Here is a 22,976-nt window from a genome sequence, read left to right as displayed (position 1 = left end):
ATTGTGCCTGACGATAGACTAACAGCCAGTGTGGGGTGCACCTTGCCTTTTGCTCAGTGGCACCTGGGACACATTCCAGCTTCCCTGTGACTATAAAATGGACAAGCAGTTAAGAGGATAGATGGATGGGTGGATGGCCTATGTGACAGCTGTATCTTTTTCTCCTTCTTCATCTTTCAGCTGCATCTTTAAAGGGCCACAGTATCATCTGCCTACATCTGGTTGGATTTATTTATTTATGATTTGCATATTTGATTTGACAAAGATTGTACACCCAGTCCTGCAGCAAACCTCCACTTTTATTGGAGGCTGGGGAAAGTATGAGGAGTACACAGGAATGTGGCCCCTCAGTGGCTGCCTTTGCATGACAATGGATAAGCCTTGTAATTCTGGACCCCTGTAGCGACCAGATCTCCAGTCGTTGGCAGATTGTAAAAGGTATGTCATGTGCAGTGCAACCAAGCATGGCACAGGGTCAGCGGTTCAAGCTATGCTAAAACAAAGCAGTTATATGAGACTGGAGGTGATGGTGTGAGTTGGCTTGTGTTTTATCACCACAAGATATCCCTGTAACACAAAACACATTTGTTATTTCGACATATTTTCACATATCTGTGTTTGAGAGCTAAAAATGTTACCGATGTTAAAACCCCGGTTGTTTCCTACCAGCAAGAAGATCCTGAGTTTGATTCCAGCAACTGGCCTTTCTGTGTGGAGTTGTTGGGGGATGTTCTCCCCATGTTTGTGTTGGTCCTCTCCAGGTACTCCGACTTCCTCCCACAGTCCAAAGACATGCAGTTAACCCTTTAAAGCCGGTCGGAACACGCTCTGTTTTGCGTAACTATTTTTAAATCCCGGTAGCACTGCAACCACGTAAGCTAGCACAATAACTTTTTTTGCATATGAAACCGGAGGAGTTGTACTTACATCTTATGCCATCAGCTTGTCCTAAGTCAGGGTTTCCTTCCACATATAGCTTTGCAAAAACTGCATAAAAAGCACTTGCAGCAACAAAAACATAATATTCCAGAAACACGCTTTGCCGATCCGAACAGCTGTTCATAACACTTCCTACCTTGGAATAGATGTCAGCGCGAATTTTTGCATGTCCGCCATGACCTGCCCGATACCGGAAGTGACGTCGTTTTCGCGGAAATGTAGTTTTTTTTTACCATCAGGGCCTCATGAGCCTATACTGGTGTTTTTAAAAGTTATCTTTGACTTTATGACTTTCTGTGTCGTTTCTGGGATGCTTAGGACTCATATTGCACTGCTGGAAATAGTTTGTTTTGATGCATATGCTGCTTTTTTGCAAATTTGCAGTATAATATTTATTTTTGTTTTTCCTGCAGTATATAAAAATTGGTGTATTTCAAAAATAAAACTATGAAGACACTCAAAATAAATTTCCTGTGGTAGGAAACGATTTTGTGCAACTTTTTTGTATTTACAGTTTTGAGGGATAAACCTCTTAAATTTCTCTAACTAGAAATATATGTTAAAAAAGCAAAAAACAATTTTCAATCTTTTTGTAGTTTATTGCACTTTTTTGCAATTTATGTAATTACTATGCACTTAAGGCAGACATATTATTAAAAATTGGGCTATAATGGTTGTATTGATGTATATCAACTTGAAATGCTCCCAAAAATGGCTCCACAGCATGTAAAAATATAATATAAGCTCTGGCGGACTTGGTTCTATGGTAGGTCTTAAAGGGTTAATTGGTAAATCTAAAATTTACATAGGTGTGAATGGTCGTTTGTCTCTATGTGTTAGACTGGCGACCTGTCCGGGGTGTACCTGCCTCTCCTCTTATGGTAGCTGGCATTATCTCCAGCCCCCCTGACAACAATAATTAAATGGAAATTAAAAGACAACTTTGTAATTATTGTTTTTTATCAGTATATTAAAATAAAGCCTGCAAATCCTGCCTGCAAAATACAATTTGTGTGTTTGTGAAGGAGTTTAGTATAAATGGCGGTTGTCCTCATACTTCAGAAATATTTCCAGACAGGTTATAGAGCACTGATTTGGTTAATATATCCAACTGGTAACTTTATTGGGTCATGGTTCGCTCTGTGGGAGAACTGAGGACGTGTCAGTGGGCCATCTGGAGAGTATTACAATGGAAAAAATGTTGGATTGACCAATGGGGTATAAACTGTCGGGGTTATTTCTAGCGCTCACTGTCTCTCTTTCTCCCCCTCCTCTGTTGGATGGTTCTCTCATACCTCAAATGCACAAAAAACCAGAGTGTAGAAGGATGGGCGAGAGAGGTAGACAGAGCAACTAGAAGAGAGAGAGACTGGGAGGAACCGTGGGTGAGGTTCACTTGGATCCAAAACCCAGTGAAGCAACAACTTATTAGAGAAACAAGGCAGAAAGTTCTGGAGCTACAACTTTTCCTGAATAAAGCAGAAGGAGAAGAATTCAGTCACTTAAGGAATCTGGAATTGCTTTTAACACAGCAAAACTGTTGTATGCTCTCACTTTGGAGAACGTTTACTGAGCTCTGTGCTTCAGGAGTGCTCCGGAAATACAGGAAGTGGTCTCATTAATACTGGCAAGTTTTTCAGAAACAAAAAGACTAAAGTTTCCCTGCAGCTGCAGAGGCAGTGAAACTTGGGCTGACTACTCTGGCCTGACTTATTGAGTTTTAGTCATGTCGGGCACACTTCCCCTGTTTCTCGTATCTTTGTGTCTGATCGTGGGCTCAGTCCGGAGCCAAAGCTCATCTCAGGATGCCTTTATAATCCAGTACCTGGAGAGGAGACTGGCTCAGATGGAGGTAAGCTGATGTCGGTTCTTCTGTTTCACGTCAACTATGTGTATGTGCATCTGGCACGAGGTCAGAGACACAAAGAGCATAGACTCAGCTCCCACCTATTAACTGCTGTTTGTAGTGTTACTCACTTTGCTTTGACATTTTGCTGAATGCTGCAGTTCAGTTCAGAAAATTTCATCTGTACTGCATAATCTGATCATCTAGAGCTGTGGAAATCTAAATGAGGCAACAAAAATATCAGTCAGTACGTTTTTCCAATCTATAGAAATACAACATGTCTCATTATGGTGGGTTTACTACATTTTGAAGGACTTTCAGGTACTAGTTTTGTAGAACTGGAGCAAATAGAGAAAAGACTGATCAGTGAACTTGTGCAGTTAAAGAGTGTTTGGCTGGAGGCTGTCAAGATACAAATTATGCCAGTTCCATCATTCTTACTGTTTATGCAGCGTGGGATTACAGAACAGCTGGAGCCAGCCCCAGCTGTCATAGAGCGAGAGGGAGAGAATACCCTGTACAAGTAAAAGAAAGAGAAGAAGAAAGAAAGAAAAAAGTAGGGAGGGGAACAGAAACACAACTAAATCAACATATGATGTAAGCCCCAGACATGAACACTAACACTTAACAAAATGTCAGGCAAGTAAACACAGGAGAACCAAGACATAAACACAGGGGCTAGACACAGGCAAGATTAAGGGCAACTGAAAACTACTAATAGAAATCAAGACATGAGCCGAAAGGCAGGGCTGCAAAACTGAAACTCATCTCTGGAATAACTATAAAGCAAAAACTGAACTCAAACACGAAAGGATGTCACGATAAAGTTTCCAGTTTATTAGCAAAGAAAAACCAAACCAGGAATCCAGAAATCCAACAAACACAAAAGTTGCTCTCACAAAAAACGGGGGTGAACTGTGCAATCTGTGGAGGAGAGAGAGAGTGTAAGCGAGGGGTAGTGAATGAATCCCAAAGCAGGCAGTCAAAGTCTTCAGCCTTACTTTTGCTGTGATATTTCCATAACCAGGAAGGAAGAGTCCATACTACAATCCAGGGCACTGGGGAGTTTGGCAGAGAGTGGGCAGGTGGTAGTGGTTAGGAGGGCGCGATTTACTGGTTCCGAAAAGCGTTTGGAAATTTCCAGGAAAGAAGGCTGGAGATCACGGACCGGTTGAGTTGAGTTCAGCTGACGGCTGGTGGGCACCGAAGAGGTGAAGACAATCTGGCGATGATCTGCTGCACACGGCTACGTGAAGAGCAGCAGATCAGGTGTGAAGGAAACCAGGAAACCAGAAAACAGGAATGCCCTGATCATGACTTAAAACAGTGAAACCAAAAATATGAAACTGGGATCAAGACAATAAAGTGCTTCTATAGATATTCCTCATTTGGTTTTTTGATGGCAGTGGTGGTGAATCCTGTCTAACACTACGTTTTCCAAACAAGGTTGAGATCTGGTGACTGTGTAGGCAATAGCAGAGAATTCACACCATTTTGATTTTCATTAAACCCTTCACTAAGCCTGCATGCCCTGAGGCTGAGGTCACTGTCATGCTGAAACAGACCACTATGATGTGGTCCACTGTGTTTCATCTTAATAGAGGTGAATGCTAAGAAAAACTTTGTATTGCCTCGCAGTGACACCTTCCAAGGGAACAAGTGATCATCAAACTAGATCCCATCACAGTGGGAGGCTACAGTTCAGTTGTTACCTCTGAGCCGTAAAAGGGCCGATGGGGTATTGTCACCCTGCCTGGCAGACGGCCGGGTGGGTGGGTGACATGAACAGTGAGAGGTCAACTTTTCTTGTGAATGCAATAACTTAAAAACAAAGCAATGCATCAAGTGCTATTAATGTACAGAATGAGTGGAGCAAGACTGTTGGAGCCAAGTCCATGCCAATATTTTACTCAGTTACATCATGCCATATTCAAGTATTTGTCATGATCTTTAAGTTTCTATTATAATCTTGATCATTTTATGTTGTAATGTAAACGGCTGTGCTCCATAAATTAATCCTGCTTTGTTAGTCTGTTGTTGTAAAGTGTTGATAAGTGTCGCTAAGGGGGTGTGTATTTGGCCTGCATGCGGAGGGGTGTGGGTAAAAGGTTAGGTAAGCGAGCAGGATGTGGAGCAACAGTTTTTTGACCGTCGCCGTTTTAATGTTATTTTTTGTTGTATCATAAAGGAAATGTAAACGGAGCTCCCACCAGAGGCATTTGTTTTGTACCTTTCGGTTTATATGGAAAATAAATGTTTTGCCCCTTTTTTCCTTCGCCTCGTTTTTGCTACCGGAAGGCATCCAAGCTACTAAACAAGAGCACGAGTCAGAAACTTTACGTCCTGCAGAAATGGCAAAGAAGGACCGAAGGTTGCCGTTAAATTGACTTTGTGGTATTGTTCATACCTGACCAAGTAAAATTTTTACTTTTTAGTTGTTAGAGAAAACATCAGTTCTCAAACTAAATATTCTCATTTTCTCATGAAACCAGGAGCGCCTGAATCAGTGTGAGCAGAGCACCACAAGCGTCACCCAAAGAACCTTTGACCTTTCCAGTGAAATCAGAGGTTATCTGTCTACACTCAGTGTTCTCAGGTAACATATGTGAAAGATCTCCTTTACAAGTTTCTCTCAGTACACACTATTTAATTGAAAACATGAATGAAATAATGACAAATTTCCAAGAGACTGAATGAAATCCATGAAATAAGCACTGTTTTGCTGTACAGATCAGAGGTGAAGAGCCAGATGGACGGCATGTCTGTACGTGTAGACCGGATGGAGAGAGAGCTGGAATATTTGGAAAACAAAATTCCCAGCCAGTCTGAAATTGAGATGGAGGAGGCACTGCTGGAACAGCAGATAAAAGCGGCAGAACTCGACCTGCTGAAAAGGAAAGCCAAGATCAAAGTGCAAAACGGTGCTTAAATAAGACGAGATATTTAAAGGTCCACGTAACATAAGTTTGGAAAATAGAAAGAAACAACAAAATGTTCATTCCTGCTTCTGTGCTTTTTCCAGACTGCAGCACGGGTCTGAGTCAAATCAAGTCTCTCAAGATTGTGAAGAAGGCAGGAGACACCTATGGTTGCTGGTTCAAGGACCCCTCGGAAGGATCAGCCAAGGTCTCTTCCTTTTTTATAGATGATGAAATAACTGGTTGTTTGCAGCAGAGGTAAAGCTGTCTTTCCTTCTGAGCTGCACTCTTCTGTTTATCTTTGTCTCACTGTCGCTCTCTTAATGGACACTCACTGATCTGTTCTCTGAATAATCAAAATGAATCGTGCTTTTTGGACTATTTTGTCCTATGTGATTGCATCAGCTGTTATCAGATGACCACCTGGGATGGAAATGGCTGGCTTAAGGTGATAAAACCACAATTATTACCAACTGAGCAGCTTTCCTGTATTCTGCAAAACATTTTAACATCTTTGAGCTCAGCTTCAGATCATTTGGTTTTATAATGTATAATTTTACTCCCTTGGCTCTCACTTTCTTTCACGTTTGACACTAGCTGTTGTAACATTTGTAACTTTGTATCTGAAGAGCCAGATATTTCCTGATAGGAGTTAGTGACAAAAAATATGGTTCAGCAGAGGGTAAGAAAATTGACCTCTGTTTTTCAGGGAGCCAGAAAAACAGCTCCCAAAGATGCTAATTTTTTGGTATTTGTACTGGCCTCGTAGAACCACTTTCTACTATCCAGGAGTTAAACACCTCCACACAAAAGTCACTAACGCCAGAGTGGGTTTAGACCTTTCTTTATATGGCAGGTGTGAAACTGTAACAACAAAATACAGTGTAGATGAGTGACAAATTAAAATAATTACTTGAGGAGCTGCGTGCCAATGTGCTAATGCTAACACCAAACAACTGTCTACGAACCATAAATTAGCACGCGTAATACAGCATCTAATTAACTTCTCTTAATCAACATAAAGTGCCAAACAATAATGCATACTCACAGGGAATGCCTTTTTATCAGCCTTTCACAGCATAAATCACAGCATAGATCACATTCAGTCGATTGTCTGATTCTTTCTTACACTTCCCCTGTCCGCACACTGGCCCTTTAAGAGAAAGGCATGCCTTTCTCTTAAAGGGCCAGTGCACTAACCAAACAAACAAACATGTACAAATTTGACAACAGTCAGAACAGTATTTCTGTTAAATATGTGTGGTTTCTTTGCTTGCAATGAGTGAGCAAGTGACTAAATAATAGTTCACAACTTTAATAATTACAAAGCTATATTTAGCCAGTGCTTTAGGAATTCCTCCTGGGACTGAACCAGGAATCTTTGGCTTGTTAGGCAAATGTGTAAACTATGGAGCTCCTAATAATTAATAATTCCACCCAGATGTAAATGGCTGGGTGTATTGTAGCTATATAAGATTGGCCAACAGAATAAAACCACCTGCCCTGAGTTCTGGAGCTGAACTTAAAAGCTGACGCCAGACTGCAGTTTCTTGTTTGGCCACTTGAGGCTTGTTCCAAAAGTGAGACAATTCCCATGGACTGCTGTGTTAAAGTGGCAAAATTTAGTGCTTTAAATGAACATGTTTACAGCCAAGAAGTCTTTTCAAGCTTTATAAGTGAGTAACATTCTATGATTTTATTTAAATGTTAGTTAGAATAAAACAGTGTCTGCGGCTGTTCACACATGCACCCTACAGATGTACATTACTAACCACCACTATGTGCAAAAATTGTTTTTCCGGCTCAAAACACTTAAGATGATGCCAACCAAAATGCTAAAAGCTTTTTAAAACAGCCTTTTTTATACAGTTTATCGTAAAGAATAGAATATAAAGCTGAGCTGCAAAATCTCAGCTTGTCCCAATGTGAAATCTTTCAGATTTATCTGCTCAGCGGAATTCGTAACGACACCATGCTGGAGTACGTTTCCCTGCAAAGCTTCACAGAGAGGACTTCATCTCCAGCAAAGGTGGTGCAGCTGCCTTTCCACTGGCAAGGATCGGGTCATGTGGTCTACAATGGATTCCTCTACTACCACAAAGCAGATACAACAAACCAAATAGTGAAGGTTTGTAAGTGATTTAGCAAACATGAAGGCGATGTTGTTCGTGTGTACTTCACATCAAGGCATTCTTGTGTTGATTTGCACTCTGTGTACAAAAGTGGTTGATTAAAGTCGTTCATGTCGCTTGGCAACAGTTCCTGGATACAATTGCAGTTTACCAGTTTGAGACTTCATAACAGGGAGCTTAGTCACTGAGGAGTCGGTCTTGTTTTCTTTCCTTCACTTCTGTGTCAGCTGAGGTCAGTGAGCAGAGAGAACAGTTTTGTTCCAGTAGAGCTAAAGACTTTTGTCAGGATACTTTTTTTTTTTTTTTGGGGTGGGGGGGGGGGGGGGGGGGGCAGGGTTGGGAAGGTTACTTTTAAAATGTATTCCATTACAGAATACAGAATACATGCCCCAAAATGTATTCTGTAACGTATTCCGTTACGTTACTCAATGAGAGTAACGTATTCTGAATACTTTGGATTACTTAATATATTATCATGCTGTTTACAACTACATGAATGTACTATTGCTGTGATTTATTACTGTTACTGAAGGTCTGCGGCTCCGAACCGTAGTAAAGGACCTCTGGCTAATACGGTGGGTTCTGTGTCGGGCTCGTAGCCGAAAAATAGCTTTACTTTGTTGTCTGGGTCAACTTTGCTAGCAGAGACAAAGAGAGGCGTTGAAAGGCTGCTCCAACGGAACTTACTGTTTTTGGAGGAAAACACGAACACGGTGTACAGTCGAGTCTTAATAGCTTACTTACAACTGGGCTCGTCAGGCACTCTTCTTGGCTGCAGTGGTTATTATTATATTTACATGCTTCCAGCTCCCGTTTTTGCTCGATGACAGCTCGTGCTTTTCCTTTTTCTCCCTCCCTCGCTCACAGACACATAACGAGTATGGCAGTCCATTCTCCCTGCAGCATGGACTACACTGCCTATGATGCTACATTAGTAGCATTCTGCCTATTAGCTTAGCACAACAACAACAAAAAGGCCTCTCTCACCCAGGAAACACGCAGAGAGAGCGTCACCCTGTAACCATGGCAACCGTAACGCTGCCGCCTGGCTGGAACAACAGAACGTAGCTGTCAAACAAAACCCAAACAGTCCTGACCCGCCACAATATGAAACAGGGAAGTACCGCCGTGTATTCCATTTATTTCAACAAAGTAACTGTATTCTAAATACCACCTTTTTAAACGGTAACTGTAACGGAATACAGTTACTCATATTTTGTATTTTAAATACGTAACGGCGGTACATGTATTCCGTTACTCCCCAACACTGGACATGGGAGCATTGCTAACACAGCTAATTTGTGTAAGGTCGCTCATGTGTGCACTGGTTTTCTTTCTTTTTCTTCTTACAGAAGCCTTTAAGTAGTACATAAAGTAACCACATTTTGATAGATGGTGGCTTGTCTGGGATTTTTAAAGCCTTTGGTTTGTATAAGCCAAGTACTAGACACCAAAATTAAATAGAGTCTACATTAATATTCAATTAATTTTATTATTATTTATATGCCACCAAATCACAAAAACAATCGCCTCAAGGCACTTTATATTGTAAGGTAAAGACCCTACAATAGTACAGAGAAAACCCCAACAATCATATGTGCCCCGATGAGCAAGCGGTTTGGTGACAGTGGGAAGGAAAAACTCCCTTTTAACAGGAAGAAACCTCCAGCAGAACCGGGCTCAGGGAGGAGCACCATCTACTGCAACGGGTTGTGGGGTATGTGAGGAGCAAATGACAAAGACATGCTGTGGAAAGGAGCCAGAGATTAATTATAAGTGGTGTATAAATACATAGTAAGAGAAAAGAGGTAAGTGAAGAAGAAACATTCAGTTCATAATGAGAAGCCCCCAGCAGCCTAGACCTATTCCAGCGTAACTAAGAAAGGATTCAGGGTCACCTGATCTAGGCCTAACTATAAGCTTTATCAAAAAGGAAAGGTTTAATCTTAAAAGTAGAGAGGGCTGTCTGTCTCCTGAATCCAAACTGAGATCTGGTTCCACAGAAAAGTGCCTGAAACCTGAAGGCTCTTTTTACCATTGTACTTTTTAATGCCGTCAAAACCACAATATTATTAATTATACCTACATTATGCGCTACTACAAGCCCAAAATGCTACTCTGAAATGGCTCTTTTGTAAGCTTGTTAGCATGCTAACGTTAACCTTTGTCTTAGTCCAGTTTCAACATGCAGTACCCTCCAACTCTGTGCCTAAAATAGCACACCACTGTTCACATACTTTCAGTAGTTACTCAATCTAATTATGTGGTTAGATAAAGTGACTCAAATAAAAGGCGCTCTATGCTATAATGATGTGCATTCATATCAATTAAATTCCTAAAGGTAGACCTGCTGAATGGCACAGTGGTGGACAGCATGCTACTTCCAGGAGCCGGTCATATGCCTGTTTACAGTCTGAACCCTAACACTTACCTGGACATGGCTGTTGATGAACTTGGCCTCTGGGTCATCCATGCAGATGCTGAGTATGGAGGAAACCTGGTCATCGCCAAACTGGAAATAGGTAAAGTACTACTCCTGCTACGAGGTTTTGTGTCTGTCTATATATATATATAATAAAACAAGCACCAGAGTGGTTTCTGATCCATAGACTGTATTTAAAAAAACTTTTTTTTTTATGGGCAACAGGAGGCGAAATGTACGGGGAAACAGGCATAACCTTATTTGCTCTTTAAAAACGTAATGATGAGTTTATGCTCTCAGGTCATTCAACAAGTCAGAAAGGAGGACTATACAGATCTAAAGGTCTTTCAAAGTTTTTCTGTACATGGGCTGCTTGTTCACTCATTCTATTTCTTGCTCCTAACAGTTTTCAAAGGAGTGCTTTATTTATTTATTTGGACAAGTGGAGGTCAAAAGAACACGAAAGGCTAAAAAAAACAACAGCTATTGCAAGTGATTACTAAAAAAATTGCAAAGAATTCTGGTAAAGACCTGACACAGGACCTGAGAAATGCATTTGGCCCTGCAGCTGACCCATTTACTGTGCAGTTTATCGTTACCATAAATGGTCTCATCAAAGCATAAAAGTAGCACGATTTTGATTCCCCATGCAATAATATCTGTAAAGCATCTGAAAGGAACTGGCTTCATTTTTCAGCATGACAATGATCCCAAACATACTGCTAATGTAGTAAAAGCATACCTGGATAGGTCTGTGAAGGTTCTCAGTCATCCAGGTCATCGTAGTCAAAGGAGCTTGCAAAGAAAAGCGTCTGGACTTCTACAGTAAAGAAGTCCAGACGCTTTTCTTTGCATACCTGGATAGAAAAACACACAATGCAACACTATCAGTCATGGATTGGCCTTCCCAGAGCCCAGAAACATTATTTAAGCAGTGTGGGATAATCTTGAGAGAGAACATAACAAAAGGCAGCCAACATCAAATGTCCTTCAAGATGCCTGGAGAACTATTCCCCTAGACTACTTAAAAAAATAGCAAGAAGGGTTCCCTAACATAGAGTTCAGGCTGTCACAGCAAATATTTGCTTTAAAACTATAAGAACTGCATAAACTCTATTTTTGCCTATATACTATGTAAATTTAATAAATGCACCTATATTGCATATTTTTTGGGAAGTGACGGGTGACTCAAAACTTTTGCCCAGAGCAGTAAATCCATCTTTTGTACCCTCTATGGTTTGATCTCGCCACTTACATAAAGCAAGAACATATATCCATTCAGTCCAGCTTTGTTTCTTTATATGTTAGGAACCTTGGCAGTAGAGTCTGTGTGGGACACACAGTGTAGAAGCCATGACGCCGAAGGAGCTTTCCTAATATGTGGCACCCTTTATGTGGTCTACAACACACGCTATGGAGGACGTTCCACCATACAGTGTCTCTATGACATCCATGACACCATTCACAGGTTGGCTTGTACACATGCACATGCATGCACAGTATACACCTGCATACATACATACAGTATCTACATGACAAACCACTTTCTTTTCCCTGTGCCATCCCGTTCCCTTTGCAGCAATGAGAGTCCTGTGATGTTCTTCCCGAAACGTTACACCAGCCATAGCAGCATCCACTATCACCCCGGAGACAAGCAGCTGTATGCCTGGGATGATGGCTACCAGACGATATACAAAGTGGAGACACGCAAGAATGACCAAGTCATTGCAGACTAATATTACAACAGTGTTAATATACTGATGTTTGTTGAGGACACAGTTGCTTCGCATTGTAATGTACTGGGTACCCCTTAAGTGTAATTATTCAACATTCCCAAGAAAAATTGCTCTACTGGTGTTGTTGCTGATGAAAGATGCGGTAACCAAAGAAATGTTTTAAAATGTTTTAAAAAGTTTAATTTTAATGTGTAGTTCAAGGAAAGATGTATTTTAACCTAAAACAGGATTGTTTTCCGTCCTGGTTTACCACAATAGAAGATTTACACTTTATGATTTTTGTGATCAAAAAACCTCACCGTAACGATGTTATCACTATATTTAGAGAAAAGTTTTATGAGGCAAAAAAAAGCAGAAATTCCAATAGAAAGTTTGCATTTAAACTCAAAACTGCCATTAACTGTGCCAACATATATAATGCATGCTGTTTTTATGTGAATTTCTGACACTATACTGATATGCTGATATCAACTAGGCACCCCAGTGTTAAAATATGACAAGAAGCAGTTCCAGAACAAGTTTTAGTGTGTGATGAGTCGGGTGTGAGAATGTGTTGGTTAATTCTGCATCCTGTATTAAAATCTATATTATCACTTGAAAATCATGCAAAAAAAAGAAAAAAAAAGCACGTCTAGGAAAGCTAATCATAGGGTATTTTTATAATCTGCTGTTGTTTAGTGCTCCTTTGCTGGCAATGGATGCTGCCTTTATCACTGTGAAGGGTTATAGACATGAATTCCATGTCTAACTGAAGCCTTTTTAAGCATTGTACTTTATACTTTGTAGCAACACAATAAAGAGCATTTACATGTCAGGGGTTTTCAGTACGTTTTTCAGAATGATGAATTCCATCTTAAAAACTGTTTGAAATATGTAACGTAGAATATGTCTCTGTCAGCTGAATAGCTGAGTTCTCCCTAAAATGCTGGCATTATTTCATTGCTGAAGTTGGTCAACAGTCTACCCAGCTGTTAAAATCTTCCAATCCCTCATGTATAAGTTGCTAATATAGTAGTATTGTAAAGCTTATTTATTGCACTTGAACACAGTAGAATTACACAAAAAAAAACCCTACTTAAATCAGTATTGAAGACAATGAGGAGTGAAGATTCGCAGAGGCAGAGCAAGGAAAGGACAACCAAATGTCAACATTGTATATTCTGCAAACAGTAAGAAAATAGTGCTGGAAACTCTCATTTCATTTACACTACACATTCTCATCGACATCAAACATTATGCCAATAAGCAGATTCAGTTCATGTAAGTGTTGAGATGAGTGATGAAACGTGTCTCCCACTGAAAACGCATCGTCCAGCTGAAGAGAATCAGCTTTCTGGGATTTCCTTACATTTATGATTGAGCATGCATCGAGACATCAAAGAATAATGTTCTCAGTTTACGCAGAACCAGAGTGCATGCTGCATTCATTCTCTGCACATTTGCATCTTCTTGTAGAATGCTCTTAAAATCAGCATCTTAAGAGGATTTAATTTTACATTATCCAGTTCTCAGTACAGCAGGCATTCAGTAAGACTAGACTAAAACTTCAATACGACACATAAATTGCGGAATCTGCTTTTTACAGATTGTGTTGCCATAATCTGCAACAAACGTTATTTATTAGTTTGATATAGATGAAGGTTCTATTTTGAACTGTTTGTGACTTTTAGTGTAAGTGAGTGCGCTGAGATGGTTGGAAATGCATGTGAATCAGATGTAAATAGTGCGACAGCGCCCTCTCTTGGTTATGACCGGTTATACGTTTACCTTCGTTGTGTCCCCTTTGCATTAAAGTCTCAGAGTGGATTACTTCATTTCCCTTGTTTTAAACGTGATAGAAAATGGTGATGTAAAAGATAGTAATAATTAACTGTGACAGAATAAATATATTTCATTTATTTGCAAAAAGTCAAAGTCAAAATACTGATAATAAACCACCATTTTCAAGAAGTTTCAAGAACTTTGCTCTTTCTTTTTTTTTTTTGCTTTCCCCATTAATTATCACATGGCCTAACAGGTGTACTTGGGGACCCTTAAGGGCCTGACCCCAGGGTGGAGAACTGTGAAAATCAGCTCCATGCTGACCAGATACATTCGAATATTGCGTTTGCTTCAGTGCATAAATATTGTTAAGTCACATTTCACTATATATATCAGGTCTTAAGCTTCTTTATCTTAGAAGAATTATATTGTTGTTTGATGTTTAGTCATATAGATTTATAGCATTTTCGCATCACTCATTTTAAAGTTTCTGATTTACCCGCCCATTTTCGGTTGGAGATGACGTAGGGAAAGGGGGCGGTTCCAGAGCGGCCGGTTACTTTGACTGCAGCGGCAAGAAATCATTTGGACGGTGAATTTCACTTTTCCTTTTTGGGAACGGATGAAGTAGTGTTCGAAGGATTTTCTCATCACCATGAAGCGGAGAAGCAGTACCAACGTCAACAGGAGGAGTTCAACAATTAAAAGGCGCAGTGAAAATTTGCGTTTTGATGAATTCGGCTTTGCTCTCACTAAAAAAAAGGACCAGAAACTTCATCACCGGTGTCACGATTACAGGTGCGGAACAGGTTCACGATACATTAGCTCCCGTGTAAGCGACTAGCCTGGCTTATTATGCTCCTCACCCGAGTCATTTACTCCCAAACGCTAGTTATTTCAGTATTCACTGTCTCAACTGTGTTCTTTAACTGTACGATTTTAATCTTGTTGTTAAAGTAAGCTAATCACTTCAGTAAGTTATAGTCGTGGTAACATTAGCTGTCGGCTTTAAGAGTTTCTAACTATCTTGTTCTTAGAAGTGAAAACCTCGTTGTATTAATAAGGTTAAAGTATTTTAAATTATTTATCGCCAACTGTATTGATCCATTTATTAAATTGAATTTAAGTTCAGCAAGTTGCTGAAACAAACAAGAAAAGCTGAGTTAAGCGGAATATTTATAATGTTAGACAAAGCTACTCTGCTAAAAACTATTTCAGGTCCACACGTCATACACGTGAAATGATAATAAAACACAAAAATCTCTACTTGAATACTTCCTCCAGTGAGTATCGTATTACACTCTGACTAGCTGCAGTCATGGTTTGTCAGACACTGAGCACTTAAAGCCCAGAGTTTAGGATTACTGAAAATGACAGTATCTGTCTGATTGAAAAAGCTGATGAATCAGCCCAAGCTCACCATGTTGTGTTGTCTGTCAGCTACCCCCAGCTGAGCTCAGTGAGGGTGAAAGAGCTGTGTGAGCTGCTCAGCTACTGGAATGGAGCCAGCTTTATCTGCAAGAGCCAAGTAAGACTTGTATAAACTACAAAAAGCACTGAAGAAAATCTTGTGTTTTGCACATTTGGCAACCATTCGAACATGCTTGTTTTCTTCACACTCTTGCTGTGTTTTCAGATTGAGCGATTTATCAGAATGGGTATCCCTCCAAGCCTGCGTGTGATTTCCATGTTTGCTTTGTAGCAAACAAAGAAATCACAAATATGACATATAAGTGTTTTTATTTACTAGTGGAACATTCTGGCTTCATGGAACATGTCTTAAACAAATATAATTTATATGGCATATTTTTATAGATTGAGCAAAAAGATGGATTGCACAATATTGAGGGGGAAATATTTGTCAGACTGATATCAGGACTACTGGCCATGTTACTGAGTTAACACTTTACTCTGTGGAAAGGTGCATTGTCACCCTAAAAAAGTAACTTCATCTTCGCCAAATATATTTTACAATAAGGAAAGGGAAAAGGTGTCCAAATTATGAGCTTTGAGTTTAGTGTTGATGTCATGCTTGCCATCTCCTCTGGCTCTTTATCTGGCATCAACCCCTTGTCACACGAGTGGAGGAAAGTCCCTTTTTTTCCTTCTCACAATCGGTGCAAAAGTACCAGACAAAAGTATGAGCATCATCTCTTGGCCAATATAGATTGATGATTCATCAGTGAACATCGCTTTCAACTGCAGCCCAGGATTGTTTCTCTTTAGTTCACTGTAAGCTTATTTTCTTCTGTGTACATGTGAGTGCTGGTTTTCGTTTCAGTTTCATTCAGCCACTTTTTTACAGTTCTATCTCAAATACTGAATCCTGTTTCTGCCCATTTGTTTTCCATTTGTTTTGTTGTGCTGGTTTTCATTTCAGTGCGTACTGCTTTGAGTTTTCAGTCCTGATACTCTGTCTTCCTTCTGCTCATATGTTTTCCTTCATTTTTAACCTTCTGATTTTTTTCCCCAGTCACCACGTAAGATTTTCTTTTGAAGGAGTTTTATAATTCTTTGCTTTTTCAGCTGAGAGCTCTCTTGATGAGCTTCCTTTAAATCATGTGCAAACTACAGACTAGTTTGCATATTTAGATTTCTGCAAGTATCATTTGCAATGTGATTCCATAATTTTCTGATGTAGAGAAGGACAAAACATGCTATTTATTAAAATAAGTGAATTTAATATAGTTTAGGTACGTTTCGTGAAGCCAGAATGTTCAGCTCTTAAACAGAAATAGTTTTGAGACATATTTTTGATTTCTTTATTTGCTGCAAAGTAAAAAAGTTGAATAAACATCCTCAAAGAGTGGCGATTCCATATATTTTTTCAATATATCCTTTTTTGCCAGGAATTTATTTTTTTATTTTTTATTTTTTTGAATTCTGGGGCAAACTTTACTAGAGCTGAGGATAAACAAATGCTTGAAAACATCAATGAACTGAAAGAAGGTTGTAAAGAAGAGTGGCCTCAAAGTCTTCCACAAAAATGTGAGAGACCAAGAAAACACTTGGTTTTACAAGCGACGGAATAGGGTGTACTGAAAATGTGATACTGTCCTTCTGCATTTGGGTTTAATTTTTTTATTTTTTTTTCCCCTCTTTATTTATAAAGTTTTGCACATGTAATTTGACATATCAGGCCCAATACAGCAAGTACCAACCGATATAAAGACATATATCAAAACAAATTAGGCCATTAAGATTCGGATGATAACAATAAAACAGAAAAAAGAAGGGAAAAAAAAGGAAAAAAGGAAGACAAACAAAAAAAACATGGCCAGGAATTTTAAAAGAATTTGGCTACCATTTAACTTTACTTTAGTTGTGTCATTGAGCCATTGATTAGTCTTCCTTGGAAAAAAATTCTGGCAATTTGCCCAAGAAAACAACAAAAACAACAACAAAAATCCCCTCATTTCAAATTTTAGATGTGTTGACTAAATATTAGGATGGTTTATGCTTTTCATTTGAAAATAAATTACAAATACTCCCATGAGATCTGTTTTTAGTCATTTTTGACATTTCTGCAACCTTGGAAAATGGATGAGAAATGTTTCTGCCCAACTGGACATGAATGAGAAATTCTTGTGTGCTTTCGCATTACGTGCAGCGTCACAGGTTTGAAACCCATGTGCTTTTCCAACGATATGTCAGATTCAGATTGTACTGATACTGCAGCGTGTCACTGCGGGAGCAGCTCCAAGTTTTCCACACAGTAGTTACTGTTTGAAAAACATTTTATGTCACACAGTGGCAGCCTGGAAGCGCACAAAAAAGAATAATTTTGCAACTTCACTGTATGAGTTCAAGTGAAGCAAAAATGTGTGAACAGCTGGTGAGATGAAGTTGCAAAGAAGGGGATAAGTTCTACATCTGCTGAATCAAACCCAATTTGGCAATTAAGTAATGTTAACTAGCCAACATTAGTAGCTGTGTTATTTCCTGTAACACTAAGCAGTAGGACTGCATTATACAATAACTTGGCTAACGATAATGTTAGCTAAGCACAGGCCTAGAGACCTGCAGCCTGTAGTTGCTGAATCTCACTTAATTAACCAAAAATAACTGAGAAGGGGAGAGAGAGAGAAAATATCTCTCCCCTTCTCCCTTCTTTACTTGCAACATAATACCAAATAAGAAAAATGTATTTGTTAATTACCTGTCTGGTAATAATAGTAATGACAAAATAGGTAAAGTAGTTATGTGCTGTAAATGTCGATTCACTAGTGGTGTTTGAAAAAAGTCTGTAAAACATAGTTTTGCAATATTTTGCATGGTGATATTGTATCGATACAGATACACCAAATGTCAGTATTTTATTAAATAATTTAAAGTACTCTGAGAATAATACAAACAAGAGGGCTTATCTCTTGCACCACCATCCTGAAATAGTATTAGTTACACAAACTTGCATTAAATTGACTCAACGAGGGGAAAAAAAGCATCCAACACTGAACATACTTAGTTTGACATACCTACCTTCTATGTCAGAGAGTGCTAAAAGCTCAGTCAAACAAGTAAAATAGGTCAGCAAGGTCCTTGCATCTACACAAAAATAAATCTGTGGCTGCCTAGTACAGTTGGATGTCTCGAGACCACTTTTACATGGTCTTGATGTTGTCTTGGTCTCGGATCCCTCGGTCTTGTCTCGGTCTTGCTGTCTCAGTTCGACATAGTGGTCGGGAGATTTGGAGTCAACAGTATGCATGACACACAACGTAGCGTTCGATAATGTGTCATGCACAAAAGCATCAGCTCTAAGAGCCGTGCTTAGAGAGTGCTTTGTAGTGAATCAGAAGAGTCGACTCCCCTTGAGCGAGAGCCGGCTCCTCACTTAATTTCCTTTCGCTGCTCAGCTCTCACACAGTGGCTCAGCTATGCTCCAAGCCCTCCATAATGTGGCCAATCACATGCGAGGATATGCGACCGTGGCTCAGGGGGTTGGGAAGCGCATCTGTAACCGGAAGGTCGCCGGTTCGGTCCCCAGGCTCTCTGTCCTGGTCGTTGTGTCCCTGGGCAAGACGCTTTACCCTACCGCCTACTGGTGTTGGCCAGAGGGGCCGATGGCGCAATATGGCAGCCTCGCTTCTGTCAGTCTGCCCCAGGGCAGCTGTGGCTACAACTGTAGCTGCCTCCACCAGTGTGTGAATGTGAGACTGAATGAATAGTGGCATTGTAAAGCGCTTTGGGTGCCTTGAAAAGTGCTATATAAATCCAATCCATTATTATTATTATTATGTGTCTGTCCTCTCAGTGAGTGAGACAGTAGACAGCAGTGAGGAGGGCTGTGCGAGTGCATCACAAAAACATATAAATATGCCTGACACCCGTAAACGAAGCAACATCTGGCTGCAGTTTAAAGACTTTGTCTCGGTCTCGTCTCGACTTTGTCTTGGTCTTGTTTTGGTCTCGACACCCTCTGGTCTTGGTCTTGTCTTGGTCTCGACACCCTCTGGTCTTGGTCTTGTCTTGGTCTCGACACCCTCTGGTCTTGGTCTTGTCTTGGTTTAGGCGGTCTTGACTACAAGTCTACTGCCTAGTCATTTTTTGGGGGAATTTTTTTTGTAACTTTCATTGATCCATTTTCTTCGGCTTATCCAGTTCAGGGTCGCTGGAGCCTACCCCAGCTGTCGTATGCTGAGAGTCGGGGTGCACACTTGACAGGTAGCCAGTCTGTTGCATGGTTCACACAGCAACAGACAACAATTGGCCAATTTAGAATCGCAAATTAGAATTAGAGAGATTGTCAAAGGTTTGCAAATAATTGCTTTTTAATTCATATATTCAGTCAGGTGCCAGCATGTTGCCATCAGTCTGAATGACTCGAGTCAACTGGCTGCCAGCTGGTTGTATTCTGATTACATTTCTATATAACAGGAAGGTTGCTTAGTTAGATGTGAATTTCATTTATTAAAGTCAACAAAGAAGAACATAAAGACCCTGCTGTATCCACTGAAATGCAATTTCATGGATTAACAATATACTTAAGATAACAACTGAACTTTTTAGAAATGTTTGAGCCAATACGCTCTTTACCTAACACCCTGTTTTTAATACCCTAACCCAGCTGCTCTGTAGTGCCTCAATGCGTTCAAATGCCACAGTTTCACTGAAGTTTTATTCATCCATGTTACTCTGCATGCATTCAGTGCCTTTCTCCGTCAACCATTAATGTTATTGATGGATTTCTAGCCAGAGTATATGTTGTATTCTTTTCAACAGACATGTTTGTCTGAGGTGCGAGGACCTTTGGTCGACCTGGGAGTCAGTGAATACGGCATCTTGTCTGCAATCACTACACTGAGCGACACTCAGAACGACCTGGGCTTAAACCGTCAAAGGTCCGCCAGCCCTTCAAAGCCCCGCTACTCTGTCGATGACATCACACTCTTCAGACAAATCGCCCTGGACCTACGTGAGTTCAGACAGGGCAACAACATTTTTGTTGCCCTAACACTCACTTTACATAGTGTTTCTGTATGTTGCACCATGTGTAGCTGAAACAAATAAAAGTAATGCACCTCATTTGAAATGGTCCATGCCAACAGAGCGTTCCTTCCCTACTCATCGGTCCTTGATGGGAGAAAGTCCCGAGGCCATCGAGGGTCAAGCGAAACTCTTCAGGGTCCTAATCGCCTGCGCCAAATACAACCCAAAGGTTGGATACACCCAAGGTAATGAGACGAATGACTGAACTGTTTGTGCATGTTTTCACTTCCCTGCATTTTAACTGGATGTACTATAGTGGTACCTTTTCCTTTTGTCTGCCTGTGCTACACAGCAAATAATATTAATAAATTAGCAACATTTTATTGGTCTTATGCTACATATTGTGGGAGATTTAAACCTAACACTGTGCTCCCTCATCAGTCAGCACATTTTTTTGGAAACTGCTTCAGTTATTCTATAGATACTGTAGTACATGATGTGACCACTTGATGGAGGTAGATGACCTTTTAATACAGAGCAGAGTTGACGCTGTTTAAGTTGTTTTTAAAAATGACTCAGTAATCACATCTTTTCCTGTATTAATTGCACATTTCTGTCATGATGCACTTTAGAATAATTTAGTCTTAAAACCTAAAGATCTGCAGAAATAACTACATAAGCTTTTATACCTGCTTTTTTGTTTTGGAATTCTGAAACATCACCATCACCTTTTCTGTCTTCCCAATTTTCTTCTTAAATATATAACATCATGGTTAGAGGTGCATTTTAATTTTGTCTCCGTAAGAATACTGCTTAGTAGGGATGCACCGATACCGATACTGGTATCGGGTATCGGTGCCGATACTGTAAAATGTGTGTGTACTCATACTCGTAAAAGTTAACCGATACCATGAACCGATACCAACTTATTTCATTAATCGGAGGGTGGCTTGTCATTTCGGTTGTAGTTTTTTAGATTGGCCACTAGAGGGACATCCCGCGCTAAACAGGCACAGGGTTAGGCGAGTGAGACTGGCGGCTCCAGATAAAAAAGAGAAACTGGAGGCTGCTGTAGCTAGGCTAAACAAAATGTCAGCAGTGTGGACCGGAACAGCCAACTTTAACTCAGGTTTTGGAAAAGCGATGAAAAATGTCAAGAGAAAATCCATGGGCAGTTAAAATAACAGAGGCTCTGACTCATTTTATAATTTAACAGAAGTGCTTATTTTTCACTTGAAATTTTTTTGTGGTCATTTTTATTACGATTTTATTTTTTATCGGCAGAGAATAAAATAAAACCTGTCTTCCAATTCATTGCGTGTGTGTGTGTGTGGTAGAAGTATTGGTTTTTGTACTCTGTATCGGCAAGTACTCAGATCCAAGTATCGGTATCGTATCGGTTTGAAAAAATTGGTATCGTTGCATCCCTACTGCTTAGTGTAAAACTATAGAGAACATTTGTTATTTTGTAAATCTTATATAACCGAAAGCCCTTTATGAACAATGGTTTCTAGTGATCTTCTGCATGGCATTATATATTCTAGAAGTCCTATTTTGAATGTCTTTTAAAATTTATGGGTGGGAGAAAAATTTATTTATGACCAGTTTCATTGACAGTGTTGGTGCGCTTGACAATGTCATTGTGCAGCAAGAAAACAATTAACTGATGTCAGACTAATCATCCAGTCAAAGCAAGTCAAACCTGAGGACAGTCTAATGAGGATAGACACAGTGTGTGTCTGAAAATGTTCAGTTATGTGCTGTGTATAACATTATTCGCATGATGTCTGATGATTTAGCACAGTGCAGAGATCATAAGCAGCAACATTGTTTCTTTGCCTGTGTAGAATGTGGTGACACACACCCGTGATTAGCTGGATCTTGAGCACCCCTATAAACACGTGTATATTTTTCTTGATAAACCATATTATTGCTACCTTTTACCCTGTGCTTCATCCAGGAAAAAATGTGTGTGCATTTTACAGGGATGTCCTACATAGCAGCAGTGCTGCTGATGGAGTTGGGGGAGGAGGAGGCCTTTTGGGCTCTGGTGGCTTTGTTGGATAAACCCAAATATCTGGGAGAAATGTTTGACCTTAGTCTCACCAAGTAAGAAAACTTCAGTTCCTATTGTTGCCTTTATACAAATACAAAGAAAACATACAACCAGAGTGTGGTTTATGTGTGGATATAACTGATGTAAATTAAGGATAAGAAAAGAAAAATTCAGTTTTGTCTGATAGTTGGGTTATCATGAAACGATCATTACAAACCTTTTGTTGTTGGGGTTTGTTTGGTTTTTTTGGTGTCTCTGTGTTCTGCTAAACTGTCTGGCTTTTTCTCTTCTTCTTGATTAGGGTGCAGCACCAGGTAAAGGTGTTTGACCAGTTTTTAAAACACAGGAAGCCCGAGCTCTCCAAGCACATGGTGAGTCGTTTTACTTTCCGCGTTTCACTATTTGAAACAATGAAAGTTGGATGACAAACTTTAATTTTTGTTAAATTGCTATCTGAGTTACAAAAATCCTGGAAGTAATTTGTTTCAGTTTGGGGATGCCCAAAAGTCACATTATTTTAAAGGGGGGGGAAAACAATTTAGTGTCCTGTTGTGCCCACAAGAGGGCACACCAATACAAAGAGACATGTAACTGTTATATAGGTAGATTTGTCTCTGCATGAACATCCTTACACATCCCAAGGTAAAGAAACAACACGAATCAAATTACAGAATGTAACATGAAACATTCAACACCCTGCTTAGAGCAGAGTTTTGTTGGGAACTTTTTGCTAACAT

General features: G+C 39.8%; 2 protein-coding genes and 1 long non-coding RNA gene across 4 annotated transcripts in view; 2 read left to right on the top strand and 1 right to left on the bottom strand.

Moving 5' to 3' along the window:
* The first annotated feature begins 2,244 nt into the window (after positions 1 to 2,244).
* olfml1 (olfactomedin-like 1) lies at positions 2,245 to 12,805 on the top strand. Of its 2 annotated transcripts, XR_014875130.1 has the most exons (9): positions 2,245 to 2,791; positions 5,278 to 5,381; positions 5,516 to 5,706; positions 5,808 to 5,911; positions 7,643 to 7,831; positions 10,177 to 10,357; positions 11,566 to 11,725; positions 11,837 to 12,224; positions 12,255 to 12,805. XR_014875130.1 is itself a non-coding variant. In XM_085166749.1 (8 exons), the coding sequence occupies exons 1-8, from the start codon at positions 2,666 to 2,668 to the stop codon at positions 11,991 to 11,993; spliced, it is 1,212 nt and encodes a 403-aa protein (XP_085022875.1). In that variant the 5' UTR covers positions 2,245 to 2,665; the 3' UTR covers positions 11,994 to 12,805. The 2 variants fall into 2 exon arrangements, 1 of the variants encoding a protein (XP_085022875.1); XM_085166749.1 differs by having other exon boundaries at positions 11,837 to 12,805.
* On the bottom strand, positions 5,973 to 6,850 carry LOC146513615 (uncharacterized). The gene is made up of 2 exons (XR_014875131.1): positions 6,752 to 6,850; positions 5,973 to 6,567 (listed from the first exon to the last, which is right to left on the bottom strand). It is a non-coding gene; the product is annotated as an uncharacterized LOC146513615 (long non-coding RNA).
* Positions 12,806 to 14,171: 1,366 nt separating the features above from the next.
* The window catches only part of LOC146513612 (uncharacterized), a 70,924-nt gene continuing 62,119 nt past the window's right edge, over positions 14,172 to 22,976 (top strand). Inside the window, exons 1-7 of the mRNA XM_085168242.1 lie at positions 14,172 to 14,552; positions 15,195 to 15,282; positions 15,391 to 15,432; positions 19,947 to 20,169; positions 20,303 to 20,428; positions 22,169 to 22,292; positions 22,541 to 22,610. Of these exons, the coding sequence (XP_085024368.1) occupies positions 14,410 to 14,552; positions 15,195 to 15,282; positions 15,391 to 15,432; positions 19,947 to 20,169; positions 20,303 to 20,428; positions 22,169 to 22,292; positions 22,541 to 22,610 (816 nt within the window). The 5' untranslated portion in view covers positions 14,172 to 14,409. The remainder of the gene's footprint in view (positions 14,553 to 15,194; positions 15,283 to 15,390; positions 15,433 to 19,946; positions 20,170 to 20,302; positions 20,429 to 22,168; positions 22,293 to 22,540; positions 22,611 to 22,976) is intronic.

This window comes from Neolamprologus multifasciatus, chromosome 7, assembly GCF_963576455.1.
Source record: "Neolamprologus multifasciatus chromosome 7, fNeoMul1.2, whole genome shotgun sequence".
Lineage (NCBI taxonomy): Eukaryota > Metazoa > Chordata > Actinopteri > Cichliformes > Cichlidae > Neolamprologus > Neolamprologus multifasciatus.
This window is presented reverse-complemented; position numbering and strand designations above follow the sequence as displayed.

Bases quoted from the DNA above. Each gene is read 5' to 3' on its own strand.
- olfml1 (XM_085166749.1), top strand. From the start codon at position 2,666: ATGTCGGGCACACTTCCCCTGTTTCTCGTATCTTTGTGTCTGATCGTG. The intron at 5,707-5,807 runs GTGCTTAAATAA...TGCTTTTTCCAG, and splicing joins CAAGATCAAAGTGCAAAACG to ACTGCAGCACGGGTCTGAGT. The intron at 10,358-11,565 runs GTAAAGTACTAC...TTTATATGTTAG, and splicing joins CATCGCCAAACTGGAAATAG to GAACCTTGGCAGTAGAGTCT.